Here is a 19,864-nt window from a genome sequence, read left to right as displayed (position 1 = left end):
GCTGCCACCTTTCATTCTAACCTGTGTGCAGTTGAGGAAAAAAGTGTTGGCCCTTTTGAAGAGGAGAGAGGGCACCAGTTATTACCCTGGCTTTTTCCAAACTTCATAATACCTGATTGTGCCCTTCGGAGGATTTAGTTACCTCCTCTGCTTTGCTTTCTGAATATGCTACCCTGCCGTGGGAGAGAACTGGTGTGGAGAGTCACTGGAACCATTTTTGTATTTGTTTGTTAGTGGGTGTGCAGGTGACAGACATGCTGACAGTCAAAAGGAAGGTGGAGGATGCCCCCTGAGGTGGTTTGTATTTGAACGGTTCCTGTCAGTTGTTTTGGGGATTGATAATATGCCCGCTTGTCTTCTTTTCATATGGCAGCCATCTTGGCTGAGACCTATTGCTTCTGAGAGAATTCATGCTTTTGATTATAGCTGCAGGAAGACAGTTGGTGTAGAGCCATAGTTCAGTCACTGACTTTGCCAAATTTAGGTGCTTGGTAATAGTTCATTATAGGTATAATCATCAAAGGAAAGCTTTGAATGGATTCTTGACCATATTATAAAGCTGTGAAATTTTAGTTTCAATGATTATTAAAACTAATTACAGATTTTGCTTATATAATGTTCTTACCATGCATTATTATCCACAGAAACTTGGTTTCCCTCTGCCCTCCAAGAGAAGAGTTTACCAACTATTCTTCTTCTTCTTCTTCTTTTTTTTTTTTTAAATATTTTTAAAACTTATTTCTAGGAGAGAGAGAGACAGCATGAGCAGGGGAGGGGCAGAGAGAGAGGGAGTCACAGACTCTGAAACAGGCTCCAGGCTCTGAGCTGGCAGTCAGCACAGAGCCCGATGCGGGGCTCGAACCCACAAACCGCGAGATCATGACCTAAGCGAAAGTCGGGCGCTCAACCGACTAAGCCACCCAGGCGCCCCTCTTTACTCTCATTTCTACCATGTCAGTCTTTCCTTTGGGATACAGTTTGATGAATTTGGTTAAAGTATGAATTCCCAATGATCATAACAGTATGGTTCCTAAAGTAGTGGGCATTCTGTATCTGCTTGCTTCTTGGTTGCCAGTTCTGTCTTGGAAACTCTGAAGTTTCCAAGTTAACTGGAAGAGTCGGGCTTGTTACCTGAGAATTACAAATGCTAGAGGCAACAGCATTGCCTCTAAGTATTTCTAGAGTTGTTCACAGCTTCCTGAAGTATTTCATGAATTGCCTCTGGTAATAATTTTTTTTTCTATAGACTTCTCCACTCTGCTGCTGGGGATTATGAAACCTGGTCTAGATTTCGTGCTAGATTTATTAGAATTTTGTACTTTGAGAGGCGGTAATAATATGTAAGCATTGCTAGTTCCAGAGCTTCCTGTTTTGGGAGTTCTCCAAGTAATACATATGGGAGCCCTGTATATTCTGCTTTGCCATGGCTTAGAAGGAAAGGGATTGGCTCTGCCCTCCTGTTCTCCACCTGGGTAATCTTTCTACGTGCTCCTACCAGCAGTGAGTTCCAGACTTTCCCAAGAGGTTTTCAGTGTAAGGTTCTATGTAAGCCCCCTTTTGTAAGGATTTAATATTGCTTTTGCTTAGGCCCTGGGAGCAGAGCCAGGCTATGGCGGCGTGGGCAGGAGAGGAACTGATCTAAAATTGGAGCTTATTTTCATCTTACCTTTTATCCAAGTTACTTCTAGAATCCAATATTGACTCTACCAGTGCTCCCCTGCTTCCTTCTCTGATGAACTCTTTTTCTCAAGAGTAACAACAATGAAAACAATGAAAATTAAATCTTAGAGAGATTAAATTACTTTCCAAAGATTAAATTATAGTAAATGATTGATCTGGAGCTGAATCTGGATCCCATGTCTTTTAGCCCTTTAAGAGGAAGAATTATGATCCACTGAATGGATGGAAAAGAACTGTTTTTCCCCCATATTTTTATTACTGAACATATAATGGAGCAGCATTAAAAATAACATTTACTAAAAAAAAAAATAACTCAGTCAAAACCCTACTAAGTAAACATGTGAACTGAGAGATCAGAGTACCTCTACTCTTGACTGGAATTAAATATCTTAACAATGCCATAGGCAGTTAACTTGCCCCAGACCTCTCGTTTTTTTTTTGTTGTTGTTGTTGTTGTTTGTTTGGTTTTTTGTTTTTTTTAAACTCCTGGTCACTGTCAAAGACTTAAGTGCTGCTGACCATTTGTCATCTCCCAGGCTCTATTCCCTTGAGCTAAGACAAAGGATCAAATTGTCAGTTAAGATTCAAATAAATCAGAGATCTTAGCCATTACTAAGCTTTAGGAATAATTGTAAGAATACAGCAGTCAAGAGGTACGAGTGAGATAGAGAGAGTCTGAAATATCCTGTGTGAACCCCCAGGTTGTTCCTTCCCTCCCTGAACAGGTTCTCTCCAGCCCAGAGTAATGGATGAGATCTCTAACTGAGGCTCCCAGGTCACCTCACAAAGCAGGGGGAGTGTTTGGGTTATGAAACGTTTCTCTTTTATACTGCCACATGGTTGTGTAGCTTATGTGCCATTCTTCAGGGAGCCATGGAAGCAAAAGAAGACCTTTGTAGGGCAGATTGGTCTTATAGCTCCCTCCCCCTGTCTCCTCTTCTTTCAGAGATCTGGATTTGACCAGAGCTGCTAGCAACAACCAGAGAATTAGAATTTTTTGCTGCTTTCCCCTCAACCTTGTAATTCCGATAAATTTCCTTGACCATTTCTCCTGAGTCTAAATCTGTTCCCCCGAATTCCACAGATATCCTCTGTGATTTGCCTTACAGCTTTCACCATTTGTACCGAGAATGGATAGGCAGAAACCCTGTCATCAGTTCATCATCATAATTTTCCATCCTCTCCTTTTTTTCTTGCTAGAAAGTGCCTAACCGTTGTGATTTGTGTGAGTCTGACATGATATTCCTGTATAACTTTGTGTTTTTCAACTCATTCACATTTACCACCCCTCCCTTCCCAGCCTTTTAGCTGTGATAAAAATCTGTTGTGTTATTAAACCCTCTCATACTGAAACTTGTGAGTTAAGACCTTAGATAGATCTGGCTTTCTCTTGGAGAAAGACATGGTTTTCCCTCTAGCCTGCAGGCGATGGTTGCTCATTCTTCCATATCCCATGTGTCTCTGAGTTTGGAGGTGGAACTGATGTCCTCATCATTCGTCACTGTCACTTCTTGAACAGTACTCCTCCAGTGTCAGGGAAAAAGTTCTGCTCTTTGAGGTTTATACCACTTCCTACCCTTCCTAATCATTATTCATCTACCAACTATCATTCACCCCCCTCATTTATTGTGGTATATGGGCCTCATCTCTTTTTGAAGTCTTGTCATCAGCCTGGATGTCTTCAGTATGACCTACCTGATATCAGGCCACCTGGTTTCCTGACAGTTTGCTCATGGATTCTTTCAATACTTCATGCATGCACATGTGCATTTATTTGTGCATTTATTCAAAAAGATATATTTGGGTGGCTCAGTTGGTTAAGCATCCAACTTTGGCTCAAGTCATGATCTCATGGTTTGTGAGTTTGGGCTCTGCTGACAGCTCAGAGCCTGGAACCTGTTTCGAATTGTGTCTCCTTCTCTCTCTACCCCTTCCCCACTCACCTGTGTGTGTGCGCTCTCTCTCTCTCTCTCTCTCTCTCTCTCACTCACTCTCTCTCTTTCTCTCAAAAATAAGTAAGCATTTAAAAAAAGAGTTTAAACAGATATTTTGGGGCACCTACAGTGTAATGTGCCAAGTCTCATGCTAGAATTGGAGGTATAGTGGTGAGAGAGAAAAAAAAAACAAAACAGGCATGGTCCTGTCATCCTAGAGCTTACAGTGTGGTGGGAGGGGAAAACATTGAGCAGATGATCACACAAAGAAATGTTATTTTATAAGTGTTATAATTGCTTTGAAGGAAAGAGGCAATAGGACTCAAAGAGTGTATAAGTAGAAAGACCTGACTTGGCCTGGGGGCTTTTCTGAGGAAATGATGGCTATGCTGACATCTCATAAGAGGAGTTAACTGGGTAAAGAAGGGAGACAGGAGAGTTCCCACTAGAGAGTGCAGCATGCACAAAGCCCAGTTAGCAGAGGGAGCATAGTCCATTTGAGGAATGAAAGAAAGCCTGGTGAGTTGGAATTATGACAGAGGAAGAGCATGCTGCAAGTTGGGGGCAGAAAGGTAGGCATGGATCATATTCTAGATCATATAGAATCTTTTAGATTATGTTAAGAACTTTGGTTATTGGAGCGCCTGGGTGGCTCGGTTGAGCATCTAACTCTCCATTTCAGCTCAGGTCATGATCTCATGGTTTGTGGGTTCAAGCCCCGCATCTGGCTCTGCACTGGTGGCGTCGAGCCTACTTGCAGTTCTCTCTTGCCCTCTCTCTCTCTCTCTGCTCCTCCCCTGCTTACACACTCTTTCAAAAATAAATAAACATTGGGGCGCCTGGGTGGCTTAGTCGGTTAAGCGTCCCGACTTTCGCTTAGGTCATGATCTCGCAGTTTGTGGGTTCGAGCCCCGCGTCGGGCTCTGTGCTGACTGCCAGCTCAGAGCCTGGAGCCTGTTTCGGTCTGTGACTCCCTCTCTCTCTGACCCTCCCCTGCTCATGCTGTCTCTCTCTCTCTCCTAGAAATAAATAAAACATTAAAAAAAAAAAAGGATTGAGGCTAATGTNCAGACTGAAACAGGCTCCAGGCTCTGAGCTGGCAGTCAGCACAGAGCCCGACGCGGGGCTCGAACCCACAAACCGCGAGATCATGACCTAAGCGAAAGTCGGACGCTTAACCGACTAAGCCACCCAGGCGCCCCTGTTTATTTAAATTTTTAAAATGTATCTTTCAAAAGATATTCCATGTATATTGTACAAATTCAGAAGGTAAAAAAGGGTATTTAGTGAACAAACAAGTCTCTCACTTCAGTCTTTCGAGCTACCTCATTTCCCCTACTAAAAGCAATCATGCCAACTTGAATATTCTTTCAAAAATAGTCTATGCATATATATGCATAAACATTATATTCTTTCTCCCCCTACACAAATTGTAGCATACTATGCACACTGCTCTGAACTTTTCTACATAACGTACCCTAGATATCATTGCATATTAGTACTATAGAGAGTAGCTTTATTCATCCCCATAACTGCATGGATCATCTTTAATTTATTTAACCAGTTCTATATTGAGAAGCTTATAAGTTATTTCCAATATTTTTTTCACTTCAAACAACATACAGTGAATATCTTTGATAGCGTGTCACATTTGTAATAGTATACCTGTTCAGCAAATTCCAAATTTAGCTACCTTTCTTCTGTAAAGGCTGAATTTCTTTCCTTCAGAGCACTTACATTAGTTTGCAGTCCTGCATTCATTATTGTGTCTGTTTAATCTAATTTAATCCTACATTCATTATTGTGTCTATTTAATTGTCTTCCTCATCTAAATTGGAAGCTCCATCAGAGCAATTCTAGCATGAAACAGATGTGTTGTAATATTTGTTGAATGGATGAATGAATAAAGAAATAAGGATAATAGCTAGGTGGGAAGAAAAGGTGCCTTCTTAATTAAACCTTTGAGGTTATCTTTTACTAGACAGGAACAATTTGCATATCTGTAAAAATCAAAATCATTTGTAACTTATCAGTCTTCTATAAGTTAACATCTAAATTTAGGCTCTACTCATTAGTTAATAGTTCAAATGAAAGTACATTCTCTTGGACCAGGGGTTGGCAAACTTCATTAAAGGGCCAGATCATAAACATTTTAGGGTTTGTGAGTGTTAAGATAAAACTGTTGCAGCTACTTAACTCTGCCATTGTGGAGCAAAAACAGCTGTAGACATTATATACATAAATGAGTGTGACTATGTTCCAGTAAAACTTTATGTACAATAATAGACAGCAGCCCACGGTAGCCTCTAGGCCATAGTTTGCTGCCCCTGGTTTCTCGAATCAGTAGTGATATCCCTTCTTTCATTCCTGATATTGTTAATTNTGTCATCAATCAGACTAGAGTTATATCAGTTTTGTTGATCTTCCAAACAACCAGATTTTGGTCTTATTGATTTTCTGTGTTTTTTATTTATTTTCATTTCATTGGTTGTTCTTATCTTTATCTTTTCTCAGTTTATTTTGGGTATAATTTACTCTTCTAGCTTTTATGATGAAAGCATAGATCATTGATTAAAATTTTTTGTTTTGTTTAAAATTTGGCCTTCTCTAGATCATTTGGAATGTGTATAATATATATGTGCAAACAAAAAAGCTTCATTAAAAAATATATAAGCCCATCATATGTAGATTCTGCAACTTTTTAAATTTAAAGTATCATGGGTGTATTTCTATTGCTGTATATAGAATTCTACCTCATTGTTTTCAGTTGCTGCATAGCATTCTACACTAACTATATCTGTATTGATAGACATTTAGATTCTTCAGATATTTCACCTGTACAAACTATGCTGTAATGAACATGTCACATGTGAGAAGTTCTTCAGGATAGAGGTGCACAGAATATTTTTGCTATTTTTGCTACATGTGTAATTTATTGAATGTCTCATCTTTGATGCTCAGAGGAATTAACTCCATGTGATTTACCACACTAACTACAATTGGTGGCTCTTTCTTTGTTATGAATTTTCTTATGTTGTTTAAGGGCTGAACTTTGGGGAAAAGTCTTCCTACTTTCATTACATTCCTAAGGTTTTTCTCCGTGTAGATTCTCTGATGTTCAGCAAGGCCCAAGCTGTGTCTGAAAGCTTTCCCTTATTTCTTGCAATGATAGGATTTTTGTTCAGTATGAATTCTCTCATATCCAGTAAGCTCTTCATAAAAGCTTTCCCACAGTCATTACACCAGTAGAGTTTCTTTTCACTGTGAGTTTTCTGATTTCCAGCAAAGGATATATACCTGAAAGATTTTCCACATTTATTTCAGTGATAGGGTTTCTCTCCTGTATGTATTTTTTGATGACTAAGCCTAAAGTCTTTGCTACATTCATTACACTAATACGGTTTCTTACTAGTATGGATTTTCTGATATTGTGTCTCCATGGTTAAGTTATCCCTGAAAGCTTTCCTACATTCATTGCATTTAAAAGGCTTTTCTCGGGGCACCTGGGTGGCTCAGTTGGTTGAGCACCCCACTTCAGCTCAGGTCATGATCTGACGGTTTGTGAGTTTGAGCTCCACATCAGGCTCACTGTTGTCAGCCAGTCAGCATAGAGCCTGCTTCAGATCCTCTGTACCCCTCTCTCTGCCTCTCCCCCACTTGCACTCTCCCCCCCACTTCCACTCTCCCCCCCCCAATAAATAAATAAAAAATAAAAGGCTTTTTCTTCACTGTGTATTCTCATGATGAGTAAGGGCTGGGTTCTAAGCAGAGGCTTTTCCCACAGTCTTTATATGTGTAGGATTTCTGACTAGTATGAATTCTCTGTTGACTTTAAAAGGATAAAATTCTTTTTGAAAGCTTTTCTACATTCATTGCATTTATGGGGTTTCTCTCCGGAATGAATCTCTGATAATTGATAATTATTGAATCCTTCTTGAGTATATCTATAAGGTTACTTGTTCATGTGAATTTTAGGATGAGTTAAAGGAAATGAGCTGGGGTACCTGGTTGAGTTGATTAAGCGTCTGACTTTTGATTTCTGCTCAGGTCATGATCTCACAGTTTATGAGATCAAGCCTGTATTGGGCTCTGTACTGACAGCATGGAGCATGCTNTATTCTTTTTTTTTTTTTTAACTTTATTTATTTATTTTGAGAGAGAAAGAGAGAGAGTGAACATGAGTGGGGTAGGAGCAGAGAGAGAGAGAATCCCAAGCAGGCTCTGCACTGCCCAATGTAGGTCTTGAATTCACAAACCATAAAATCATGACCTGAGCCGAAATCAAGAGTTGGCCTCTTAACCAGACTGAGCCACCCAGATGTCCCACTAACCCTACATTCTTTACATTAATGGGTTATCTCACCTGTATAAGTTTTCTTGTGGGTGATAATGGAGGGATTATATTTAAAGGTTTTCGCACAATACCTTGTCGCTTCTCTGTGGAGCTGCTGTGTTCACATTCTAGGCCTTTATCAATCATGACACTGTATGTTCACTCTTCTGGAGCTGATCCTTCAGAAACGTTTTGCTTTAGGACTGACATCTTTGTTTCAAACCAGTACTCCTGGACTGTACAGGCACCTGGCAGAACTTTTCATATGTCCATCCAGGGCACTACCTCTTGCTCCAGTTGGGTGTTTAGTTTTGGCTTGACAAAATGAAGCCCTTCAGACACCAGATTCCCATAGTTTTTCAGCATCACATCCATATACATGTCTGCTGAATGGCATCCCAGTGTCTCTGTTCAGTCTGTTCAGCCATGTGTCTAAATGTCAGAGATTCCTGGATATGGACTCTTAGTAACCTCGAGCTCTCTGTCTCCTTAGCTGTTCTTCAGAAAATCCTGTTAAATCAATGGTTCTGGAGTCTAGAAGTCCAAAATCAAGCGTTTGTTCCTTCTGAGACTCTGGGTACAACCCTTCCTCAACTCTTCTTAGCTTCTAGTGGTCACTGTCAGTCATTGGTATTCCTTGGCTTGTAGCTGTGTCTCGCCAGTGTCTGCCTCTGTCATTACATAGCCTTCTCCATGTGTGTCTCTCTAGATTAACGATTTTAGACCTTTCTTATTTTCTGAAGTAAACATTTAAAATTGGGGCACTTGGGTGGCTCAGTTGGTTAAGCGTCTGACTTTGACTCAGGTCATGATCTCATGGTTTGTGGGTTCGAGCCCCGTGTCGGGCTCTGTACTAACAGCTCGGAGCCTGGAGCCCGCTTCAGATTCTGTGTCTCCCTCTCTGCCCCTCCCCTACTCATGTTCTGTTTCTATCTCAATAATAAATTTTAAAATAAATAAATAAAGCTATAAATGCTCTCTCTAAACACTGCATTAACTGCATCCTATGAATTTTTATATGTTATGTTTTCATTTTCAATCAGTTCAAATATATTTTAATTTCCCTCATGTCTTCTTAACCTACACTTGAGGTAAATTAGTATTCAGTCAAAGATTAAAAGGGAGCATTATCCAGATATCGGGAGCTCTAAATCTGTGTAACTTCCTCCTTTCTGGTTGTTTGTTCCAAAATAACTAGCTATCACATTCACCTCAAACTGTTTCCTAAGTGCAGCAAGTGTGCCCTAGTCTGCCTGGGCTCTCCTTCCCTGCGCCACCATCTGGAGCATGAGGCCCTACAGAAAGCCCTGGCGGTCACGGGGCACACCTTGTTTGTTTCCTCTCTCTGGGATCACACACCTGTTTTTCATGGTCTAAAATCAGTTGTTCCCTATATTTTGTCTAGAGTTCTGGTTACTCATGGCTAGAGGGCAAGTCCTATGGCAATGCCTTCTACAGGGGCAAAAGTGGAGGCCATGGAAGATTTTAAAAATTAAATGAAATAGTGGCTTACAGAAAAGTGCGTGTTATTTTTATCTGTGTGGACCTCTTCACTATGTTAAATATGAGAGAATTATGCTGAGAAGAATGAGGGAAAGTTAATATAAAGGTGACTGACAGTAGTTACTGAGGTAACAATTTATTGATTCAACACAGTCTGTGTACTTAGATAGCTGTTACCAAGATTCATACCATTGGTTACTGTGTGGGAAGGTGGATGAGGATATGAGGGGTATTTCTGTAGCTCTGGGTAGCTTCATTTTTTTCATTGTTGCTATTTCTTCATTTTTCTTAAGGAAGTTCTATTTTTTCTAGGTTTCTAAATTGCCTTGTCTGATGTTAGGTTTGTGCCAATGTCTCTCTCTTTTCTTTTAATGAACAATGGCAGATTGGCTTCCATAGCGCCTGCTCAGTCATCCAGAAGCCTGCCTTTATTTCTCTTACCTCTCAGTTGATTGGTATTCACACTTAGTCTGCTGGACATTTTGTAAGTATTTCCTGGGAGTCAAGTGGGCTTTGGCTGATTACTCCTTTTTTTTAAACTCTTTTTTTTAAAGTTTATTTATTTATTTTGAGAGAGAGAGAGACAGTGTGAGTAGGGGAGGTGCAGAGAGAGAGGGAGAGAGAAAATCTCAAGCAGGCCCCGCATCTTTACCGTGGAGCCCAATGTGAGGCTAGAACCCATGAACTGTGTGACCTGAGCCGAAACCAAGGGCCGCTTAACTGACTGAGCCACCCAGGTGCCCTGACTTTGGCTGATTGTTACATTGTTGCTCTGGTTAGTCATAGCCCTTTTTCAGTTATGTGTATGTGCAGACATGATTATCCATCTCTTCAGTGTTTTGGTTCTACTGCATATTTTCTGCGTGTAATTTTATTTCTTTATATATTTGTTTAAAAAAAATTTTTTACGTTTGTTTTTATTTTTGAGAGACAGAGAGCACAAGTGGGGGAGGGGCAGAGACAGAGGGAGACAGAATCCGAAGCAGGCTCCAGGCTCCGAGCTGTCAGCACAGAGCCCAATGAGGGGCTCAAACGCATAAACCGTGAGATCATGACCGGAGCCGGAGTTGGATGACCAACCCCCCAGGCACCCCTTCTGTGTGTAATTTTAAAAGATATTTTGTGTTCTAACCCCAGGGCCAGAGCTAGGGTGAAGAAAGAGACACATAAGGCACAAAATTTAAGGAGGTGTTCACGCTCAAGTTTGGGTAAGCCAACTCTGTACTTACATGACTCTAGAATATATTCTTCCTTAAGTTTTGTGCCTGAGGCATCTATCTTGCCTCACCCTGGTTCTGGCCCTGTATAACCCTGACCATAGTTGGGTACAGATATCTATGTAACTAAGACTTTAAAATGAGCTCTGTACAATAGCTTTCATTTAGAACATGCTTTGACTTTACTTCATCTAATAAAACAGAAATGACGTAATATTTCAGGAGAATTAATCCCATGCCTAAAGTAATTCTTTTTTTTTTTTAAATATGGAACACTTCACGAATTTGTGTGTCATCCTTGCACAGAGGCCATGCTAATCTTCTCTGTATCGTTCCAATTTTAGTATATGTGCTGCTGATGAGAGCACATGCTTAAAGTCATTCAGTAGCCCAAAATTTTATCCATAAGGAACAGTAGCCAGAATTTTGGACCATGTTATTTATATTAACCACAGTAGGTCACTGTTGTCCTTCTGTTCCTTTGTTTCTTGTGATGACATGGCTTGTCAGTAGGAAGTTCATTCTGGCAGAATCACACTTAAACTTTTTGGTAATCTGACTACTGATCAGCTCTGGCTGATACCATGATATGCAACACCTCCTGACTCTGGCAAACAGTTGGTTAGAAAATGGATGAACCTGTAACCTGTCAAAGCTTAAGAATACTCCGTTTGTGTTGCTGCCAGTTCAGTGGGTGGGGATAGGAGGACTATTCCATCCTGTTCCACTACCTGTTCTTTGGGTCCCATAGTGCTTGCATTGTCCCTGAGAAAGGCTAGGATGTGAGTGGAAGGTCAAGTGGTGGGACTCTGCCTTCCATCTCTCCATACACTTACAGCAGAATAGCTATTTTGTTTGTCTTGCTTTTTTCTGTTTCATGAACTGGAGTTCTGTATGAAAGGTCTGTGTGGAAGGGACTCATTGAGAATGGGAACCACCGATGAATGTGGAACAGTACTTCTATATGCTAAAGTCTCCTGAGCCAAAAAAGAACACTCTATTTTGCTTCTTCTGTTCCACTTACTAGACAGCTTTCCCACCCTCCTAAAAACCAGTGTTCAAAATAGCCTTAAATGTTGGTGTTCAGGGCACTGTACAGATCAATAGTGTTTTTATTACATCTTAAAATGTTTTCATTCCTTGTTTTTAGATGCCAATGAGAGCAGGTGCCAGCAAGCGAAGACAGAATTTGGTGTTGGCCTGAGATCTGGGGGAGAAAATCACCTCCGGCTTCTTGAAGGAACCCCCTCTCTCCAGTTGTGTTGGGCTGCTTGCTGCCAGGATTCTGCCTGCCATGCCTTTTGGTGGTTAGAAGGGATGTGCATTCAGGCAGACTGCAGCAGGCCCCGGAGCTGCCAGGCTTTTAGGACAGACTCTTCCAATTCCATGCTGGTGTTTTTTAAAAAATTCCAAACTGCAAATGATTTGGGCTATCCACCTGAAGAAGATGAACCACATATTCTGGAGCTAGGTTGGAGCAGGGTATTTTGGAGGAGACAGAGTCCATCCAGAGCTCCACTTGGACCCACTGTATCTTCTGTTGACCAGCAGAGCTTAATCAGGAAGCTTCGGAAGAGAGAGAGTCCCAGTGAAGAAGTAACTACACATATAGTGACACAGCATTCTGAAATGAATGACTCCAAGGAAGGAGGTGATCTGAATACCAGTGGTTCTGCAGAGGTAAGCTTATTATGAATAAGGAGCAGACAAACTGTTGAGTCTGCTTTCACATTTGACACACATGAGCAGTGAAGCTGCCTGTGGGAAGCACTCTATGCTGAGGAGTATATGTATAAAGCTGCTTGGTGTCATCTTTGTGGGTGTTGCCCAGATGTTACAAGTGTAGTTGGACCTCAGAGATGTTCACTACATTACAAGTCTGACCGTTGTTTTGGTAAAAGCTGAAATCTGCTTGTTGTCTAGTCTAAGCTGGTTCTTGACTATAGGTAAATGTAGTTGTGAGTTGTGTGGTGTCAGTCTTCACCAACAGTTCCGCAGTATTTTCTGCCAGATTGCAAAACATTTGATTGATGTGGTTGCATTCAAGCTGTCTTCCCTCTTCCCCATCTCCCACATGTAAATACATTTCCTTATGTAGTTTCTATTCCAGTCTGAAGTAGCCATTCCTGGCACCACAGACTAAGACCTGACTTACTGGGCTGGGGAGCCAGATGTGGCCATTAACCAAGAGGTCTTTGGGGTGACTTCTCACCAAGCTTTGTATGCCAAGGGAGATACCACCAGTAGAGTTTATTCTGCTTGTTATGCTTCTTCATTGTTGATCTTCCTGGGCAAATGATTAAAAGGAGTGACTCACTCTGTGCTCAGCCTCCCTTGATTGCTTGACTTATTTTTGTATTTGTTTTGTCCTAGTTGTCTCTATCAAGTTGAAGCCAGAGTGGGGAAGCTACTACATGCCAGGCACTATGTGTGCTAATTGTTGTACAATGTCATTTTATTTAATTTTCATAGTAATATTCCCAAGGTGGTATTATTAGCCCTGTCTTACTAGTGAGGAAACCAAGGCCCAGTGAGGTTAAACAGTTGGATTGCGCAGCTAGTGAATAACAAACCTAGGATTAGAATGCAGATTTAATATTAGGAAAAAACCTTTCAGTGCAGTATTAGAGATACAGTCTTAGTTTTAATATGCCCATAAACATTAGACATCTATTGTCAATGTCAGGTACTTTGCTAAGCACTAGAGATAGAAAGGTGAGCAAGATATGGCCTGTGCCCTCAGGGAGTTTATAGAGTAGTGGAGACTCAGACCCAAAGGTTGGGTATTTATAATAGTGTGTAATTATTGCATTAGTAGAGTTATATACACAATACAGTAGGAACAGAAAAGAGGAAGTGATTCATTTGAGCAGGCAGATGGTATGTATGTGCAAGGAAGACTTCACAGAAATGTTTAATTTATTTTTTTAATTCTTTTTAATGTTTGCTTATTTTTGAGAGAGAGAGAGAGTGAGCAAGCGAGCATGAGTGGGGGAGGGGCAGAGAGCGAGTGAGACACAGGTTCTCAGGCTCTGAGCTGTCTGCACAGAGCCCGACATGAGGCTCGAAACCATGAACTGTATGATCATGACCTTAGCCGAAGTTGGATGTTTAACCGACTGAGCCACTCAGGCGCCCCAGAAATGTTTAATTTATATTATTTCTTTTTTCTCTTTAAGTGTTTATTACCTACACTAGATTATAATCCTCTTTTTAAAAATTTTAATTCCAGTGTAGTTAACATACAGTGTTAACAGTAGTTTCAGGTGTACAATATAGTGATTCAACAGTCCCATATATTATCCAGTGCTCATCAAGTTAAGTGTACTCTTAATCCCCCTCACCTGTTTCACCTGTCCCCCACCCCCCTCCCCTGTAACCATCTTTAATCTATTTCTTGAAGGATGTGTAGGATTTCGCTGGGGACATAGGCACAGTGCATGCAAAGGCTTGGTCATTTGGCAAATATTTTTTGCCTATTTCCTGTGTGCAAGGTATTATACTAAGCTAGACACTGGGGATATTATGGTAAACAAGAGAGACATGATTTCTCCCCCAGCAGAGTTTATACTCTATAAAGGAAAACAGACATTATGTTTATAATAATTAAATAATTGTAACTTGATATAGGTTTAAAAGGATAAGTGCAGAGTGCTGGAAGAGCATCTAACAGGGACTTAATTGAGACTAAGGGGTACGGTTAGGTACTTTAAAGAAAGTTTAAGTTGAGACTTGATGTGGAAGGAGTTTGGAAAAGAAGCAGGCAAAGTATTTCAAGCAGAAAGCTAACAATTTCAAAGTTTGTTAGGTGCCCTAGAGTGTGGCAAGATCAAGAAGTTGAGAGAGGCTGGTCATGTTCAACGAAGAAAGCCAAAGGTGAAAGAGGACGCTTGTGAGCTGTAGAGAGCTTCCATGCCTTCTTAAGCTTTTGGTCTTTATCTTCAGGTCAGTGAGAAGTCATTAAAGAATTTTAAGTAGGGGATAACTTGATCAGATATGTTGCTATGTGGTGAATAGATTGTAGAGAAGCAAGAATGTACATGGAGCAATCAAATGAGCTCTTCAAGGCAAGGGAACCATTGTACTAGAGAAAGAGGTTGAAAATACAGGAAAGGGGATAAACAACGAATAATTCCTTAAAATGATGGTTCACAAACCTTAGCACACATTAGAATCGTCTGGAGGCCTTGTTGAAAACAGTTTGGCCTCAATTCCAGAGTTTCTGATTTAGTAGGTCTAGAATGAGGCCTGAGAATTTGCATTTGTAACAGATTCTGGGGAGTGCCAGTGCTGCTGGTCTGAGAAGCACACATTCTAGTGCCTTACAGGTGAGTGGGTTTGAATCCAGAGCACAGAGGACCAAGATTAGCCTTAAGCAGAAGGAGACACATCTCCTTCATGATGATAGGAAGGAAGAAATAGGTGAATATAGGTGTAGCAAAGGTGGGTTATAGGTTCAGTCGAAGGAAATTGTGGTAGTTCTAATCTCATGCCTGTTTTTCTGTTGTTGTTTTTTTTTTAATTTTTTTAATGTTTTATTTATTTCTAGGAGAGAGAGAGAGACAGCGTGAGCAGGGGAGGGTCAGAGAGAGAGGGAGTCACAGACCGAAACAGGCTCCAGGCTCTGAGCTGGCAGTCAGCACAGAGCCCGACGCGGGGCCTGAACCCATGAACCGCGAGATCATGACCTAAGCGAAAGTCGGACGCCCAACCGACTAAGCCACCCAGGCGCCCCCTCATGCCTGTTTTTCTGAAGTGGGGTAGATCATTTGCTGCGAGTAGAAGCGGAAGTACGTGGAATGGGCATAGGTAGGTAGTAGGCAGGAAAAGCATAGGTTTGGAGACCGTGGTAAAGGTCTGAAACAGCCATTATGAAGGCTGGGAGAGGGCCAAGCAGGTAAGGAAATAGACTGCTGGTAGCACTGAAGACAGAGACTACGGATTTAACAGTGGTACTCGTCCCTGCAGGTCTGTGGGTCTCCTCAGCGGCCTTCAGCGGCCCTGTCAAGAAAAGACTGATAGTTTGATTTACCCAAGGTTGAAACTTTGCCAGTCTTGTATAGAAGGAAATAGAGGCGTGGAAATTGAGGTTATTGTCAAGAGAGTGGATTAGGAAGATAGAAAAAGAGGCAAATATAAGAGGGACTGACTGACAGAGATTTGATAGAGGAGTTTGGCATTTAGAGTTTTCCATGATGAGAGACAGATCTAGGAGGCACAAGTAAATGTATGTCCTGTAAAACCGGAAGTAGTCATCAGAGGATGGGATATATATTTTTAAGTTTATTTATTTTGAGAGAGAGGGAGGGAGGGAGCAAGCAAGCAGGAGAGGGACAGAGAAAGAGGGAGAGAGAAAATCCCAAGCAGCACAGAGCCTGATGCAGGGCTTGATCCCATGACTGTTAGATGATGACCTGAGCCAAAATTGAGTTGGCCACTTAACTGACTGAGCACCCCAAGGATGGGATATTTGAATCTAAGATCATCTGAGATTTTGGAGGTGGAGAAGTTCTGGTGTCTACAGGATCTAGGTTGCAGCTGTGGAAGAGGGTTGCTGGGGTAGAGTAGAGTAGTTTATTGGAGACAAGGAGCTCAAAGAACTCAGGAAACTAAAAATACATGTTGCATGAGTTATCCATGTAGACACTGAGATAGAGTTTATGATAATGATGATGATAGCAATAGCTACTGTTTACTGAGTGAGCACTTACCATTCTCAGCCCTTGACATGTTTTAACTTTTTTAATCCATATGACAACTCCTATGAAATACTGTTAACTGTCTCTATTTTTTAAATGAGGAAACTCAGGAAAAGAGAGGTTAAGGAACATGGCCAAGGCAATAATAGCTAGTATATGGTAGTACCAGGACTTGAACCCAGGCACTCTGATTCTATCCAGAGTCTGTCCTCTTAACCCTGTTACTGTTTAGGCAGGGATTTGGGGTAAAGAGGAGTTTTGCGAGCCAGTTGTCAAAGCCCTCAGCACAACAGAAGGAGTAGTGAGGGAGTTGGGAGAGGACAGCGTGGTAAGAGTTGAATTGCAGTAAGATGGCAGAGGAGAGAGGTTTTACAAAAGTAGAACAGCAATGGTTTGCAAAAGGCATTGGGAAGGGGAGTGAATGAAATACTAACCTGCCTTCACTCATGAAGTATGGGAGAGTAAAGAGCCCTCATATTGCAGAGATACATGGGAAATAGTATACTTAGGGAAGGGCACGCTCACAGTTAAGAATAGGGGTTCAAGGACCACTTTATGGGCATGTGACCTGTGCACTTGTACAAATCCTCACACTTAGGCCTTTCTCAGTTTTATGTGCTGCTATCATTGTCTTGAAATTCTTAATAGTTTTTGAATAAGGGACCCTACATTTTTGTTTTGCACTGTATCCTGTATATTATGTAGGCTGTCCTGCAGGAGGTATAGGGAATAAAACAGGAAATGACTGAGCTTCTAGGTGGTTTTTGATCATGGAATAGAAATTCTAGGTGATTAAATGAAATTTTTGGTAGAAAGAAAAGGAAGTTAGGTTTCACAGGAGAGGAAGTGTAGGTCTTTTAGGGAAAACAGTTGTGGTGTTAAATGTTTAACAACCAGGTCCCTCCCTTCCTGCAAAACCCAGAAACAAGCACTGAGTTGTAGATGTTGTCCATTTCCATGGTGTAAATACACCCACCATGACCATTTTGGAACTTCCAACATGAGTTCAGAGAGATGTGCACAGTCAGGTCAGATGAGCCAGTTCCAGCAAACTTCCAGATACTGTGATCAGTAAAATGAGAAATAGACTAGGAGAATGAGAAATACGGTAGATGGAGGCCTGGCAGTGTCCTGGAAGAAGGTAAAAACTCAAATTTGGGCCTTAGAGAATTCAACTGTGCCTTGGAAGGAAGATCCTGGGGTTGTGTTGCCTGGGGAGTACTTTTCCTTCTAGTTCGCCTGCAGTGGACAGTGGCAGTAAATTGCTGCTAAGGAATGGGATTTGGAGCTTTATGGTCTAAAACAGAGAGTGGGTGGACATGGGGGGAGGAATATTGAAATATGAGCCCCAAGAGTGGGAAGGGGCCTTTGTGTAGTGTTGCACAGAGGCATTATATAGGTTGGCATCACTTGCTGAGAACTGTAAGCATTGTTAAAAAATAGGGCAAAGTGAATTCTTCAGTTCCAGACAAATTATGTCTAACCTTATATGCCATTTGTAGGAGCTTGAGGCCATAGATAATTCTGGAAGGGGGGTAGAATCACCTTGTGCATTCAGAATAGTTAACTGGTAGGCATTTCTTTTAGGAGAGGACTTGCAGCTCAAACTTTTGCTTAATGCACTGGGGAAAGGGAAGGAAGTGTATACGCTGCAGATCTTCTTCTAATTAGGGATGGCTGGCTAGCAGTACTAGTTTCTAGTTTGTACTGTTGGCACTAAGGTAGGTCAAGCAACTCTGCATCCAAAGTGGTAAGAAATTGTATCATAAATTGCTCTCGTCTTGCCTGAAATGCCTACAGAGCTGGGTTGTTAGTAACAGTCTTCATTCTTTTGGAGACATACATACATTTTATCTAAGAGCCGGTATTGTGGACCTTTTGCAAATCCAAAAATGGAAAGGAATGTCACCAATTTATTCCCCTCTATATCACCTTAAAGAAGGAGAGGCTTGTACTGCTTGGTTTAAGTGCTGTCCTTTCTGTGTGGCGAACCTCTGAATTGTCAGCAGGAGGAGCATGAAGGCTTATTGCAGTTCAGCCATTGGCAGTTAATTGCTGCCAGTCCAGCTTTGCGGAATGCTGAGAAATGCTCTCTGAGCCCAGGAAATGAAGATCAAGTTAGGTATCCCCACATGGAAGGTTTGGAAAACTGAGGCGCCCCTTTCTATCCCACCACCATCTCCCTGTTTCAAGTCAGTAACCATAGCCTTTCATCCTCTATAAGCCAGTGCCTTTCTGTGGGACAAATGTCTGAGAGGATAAATGAGTCAAGCCTTTGGGCACCTCTCTGCTGCCTTTTTTTACCAAGGAAAATTCTTGTGCTGACTCTACATCTTACCAACAGATAGAGGTGTGGGGTGTGGGCAGCAAAAGAGAAGAGCCTTGCATAACCAAGTACAAGACCCGGGTAGTTCTGTCTCCCTTGATCCCATGTTTTGATTTGGTTTGGTTTTCAGGGTATTTTGCTTGATCATTTTGTTTTGATTTTTATTTATTTAAAAAAATTTTTTTAAAGCATTTTATTTTTTTTAATGTTTTATGTATTCCTGAGAGAGAGAGAGAGAGACAGACAGACAGACAGACAGCATGAGCAGAGGAGAGTCAGAGAGAGAGGGAGATACAGAATCTGAAGCAGGCTCCAGGCTCTGAGCTAGCTGTCAGCACAGAGCCCGATGCGGGACTCGAACCCACGAACCGTGAGATTGTGACCTGAGCCGAAGTTGGACGCTTAGCCGACTGAGCCACCCAGGTGTCCCTTAAAAAATTTTTAATGCTTATTTTTAAGACAGAGACATAGACAGTGAGCGGAGGAGGGGCAGATAGAGAGGGAGACAGAATCTGAAACAGGTTCCAGGCTCTGAGCTGTCAGCACAGAGCCCGCAGGACTTGAACTCACTAACCATGAGATTATGACCTGGGCTGAAGTCAGACACTTAACCGACTGAGCCACCCATGTGCCCCAACTTTTTTATGATTTTTAAAAAATCTTTCCTATAATACTTTAGTGTTATGAAATTTTTGCCAAGCATTCATTTATTCTTCTGGCTATTGTTTCCTGATATAATTGGAATTCCTCAGGGCTTACTTTCCCTCAGATTTTCATTCTCTGTTATCTGGGCAGCGCACAGGCTAGTAACTTTTACCAAAAATTGTTTAGCCTCCGGCCCCCTTCCAGCCCTCTGGCCTGAGTAAGTTGTATGACTTTGCTACCCCTCAGTGACCAAGGCCCTTCTAGTACTGTCTGTGTGCACACATATGCACTAAATGTCACCCCCCACCCCAATTCTAACCTTACATTACTGGCTTATTGCATTGAGAGAAAAACTAGGCAGCCTGTGCCCTTGTTTGGTGTGGGTGTGCAGAGATCCCTGCAACTGTGCTGTTCTTTTCTCAAAAGTATTAGTGCCTGAACTAGAATACCCTTTCCTTATTCCTCTCTCCCCTTAACTCTTCCCTTTCTCCTCTAATCTAAGTTTTCTGGTTCTTTTATCTGCTTAT

At 41.5% G+C, this 19,864-nt stretch overlaps 1 protein-coding gene and 1 non-coding gene across 7 annotated transcripts in view; one reads left to right on the top strand and one right to left on the bottom strand.

The window, feature by feature from the left end:
- The window catches only part of KIAA0319L (KIAA0319 like), a 94,485-nt gene that overhangs the window by 18,285 nt on the left and 56,336 nt on the right, over positions 1 to 19,864 (top strand). For all 6 annotated transcript variants that reach the window (XM_077753099.1, XM_077753100.1, XM_077753097.1 and 3 more), the window contains one exon: positions 11,818 to 12,347. In XM_077753099.1, the coding sequence (XP_077609225.1) occupies positions 11,818 to 12,347 (530 nt within the window). The remainder of the gene's footprint in view (positions 1 to 11,817; positions 12,348 to 19,864) is intronic.
- LOC144222668 (U6 spliceosomal RNA) lies at positions 10,929 to 11,035 on the bottom strand. Its single transcript, XR_013332456.1, has one exon. It is a non-coding gene; the product is annotated as a U6 spliceosomal RNA (small nuclear RNA).

Source organism: Crocuta crocuta, unplaced genomic scaffold (assembly GCF_008692635.1).
Source record: "Crocuta crocuta isolate KB4526 unplaced genomic scaffold, BGI_CrCroc_1.0 scaffold303, whole genome shotgun sequence".
Classification (NCBI taxonomy): Eukaryota; Metazoa; Chordata; class Mammalia; order Carnivora; family Hyaenidae; genus Crocuta; species Crocuta crocuta.
Note: the sequence above shows the minus strand (reverse complement) of the source record. Positions and strands in the feature narration are given on the sequence as shown.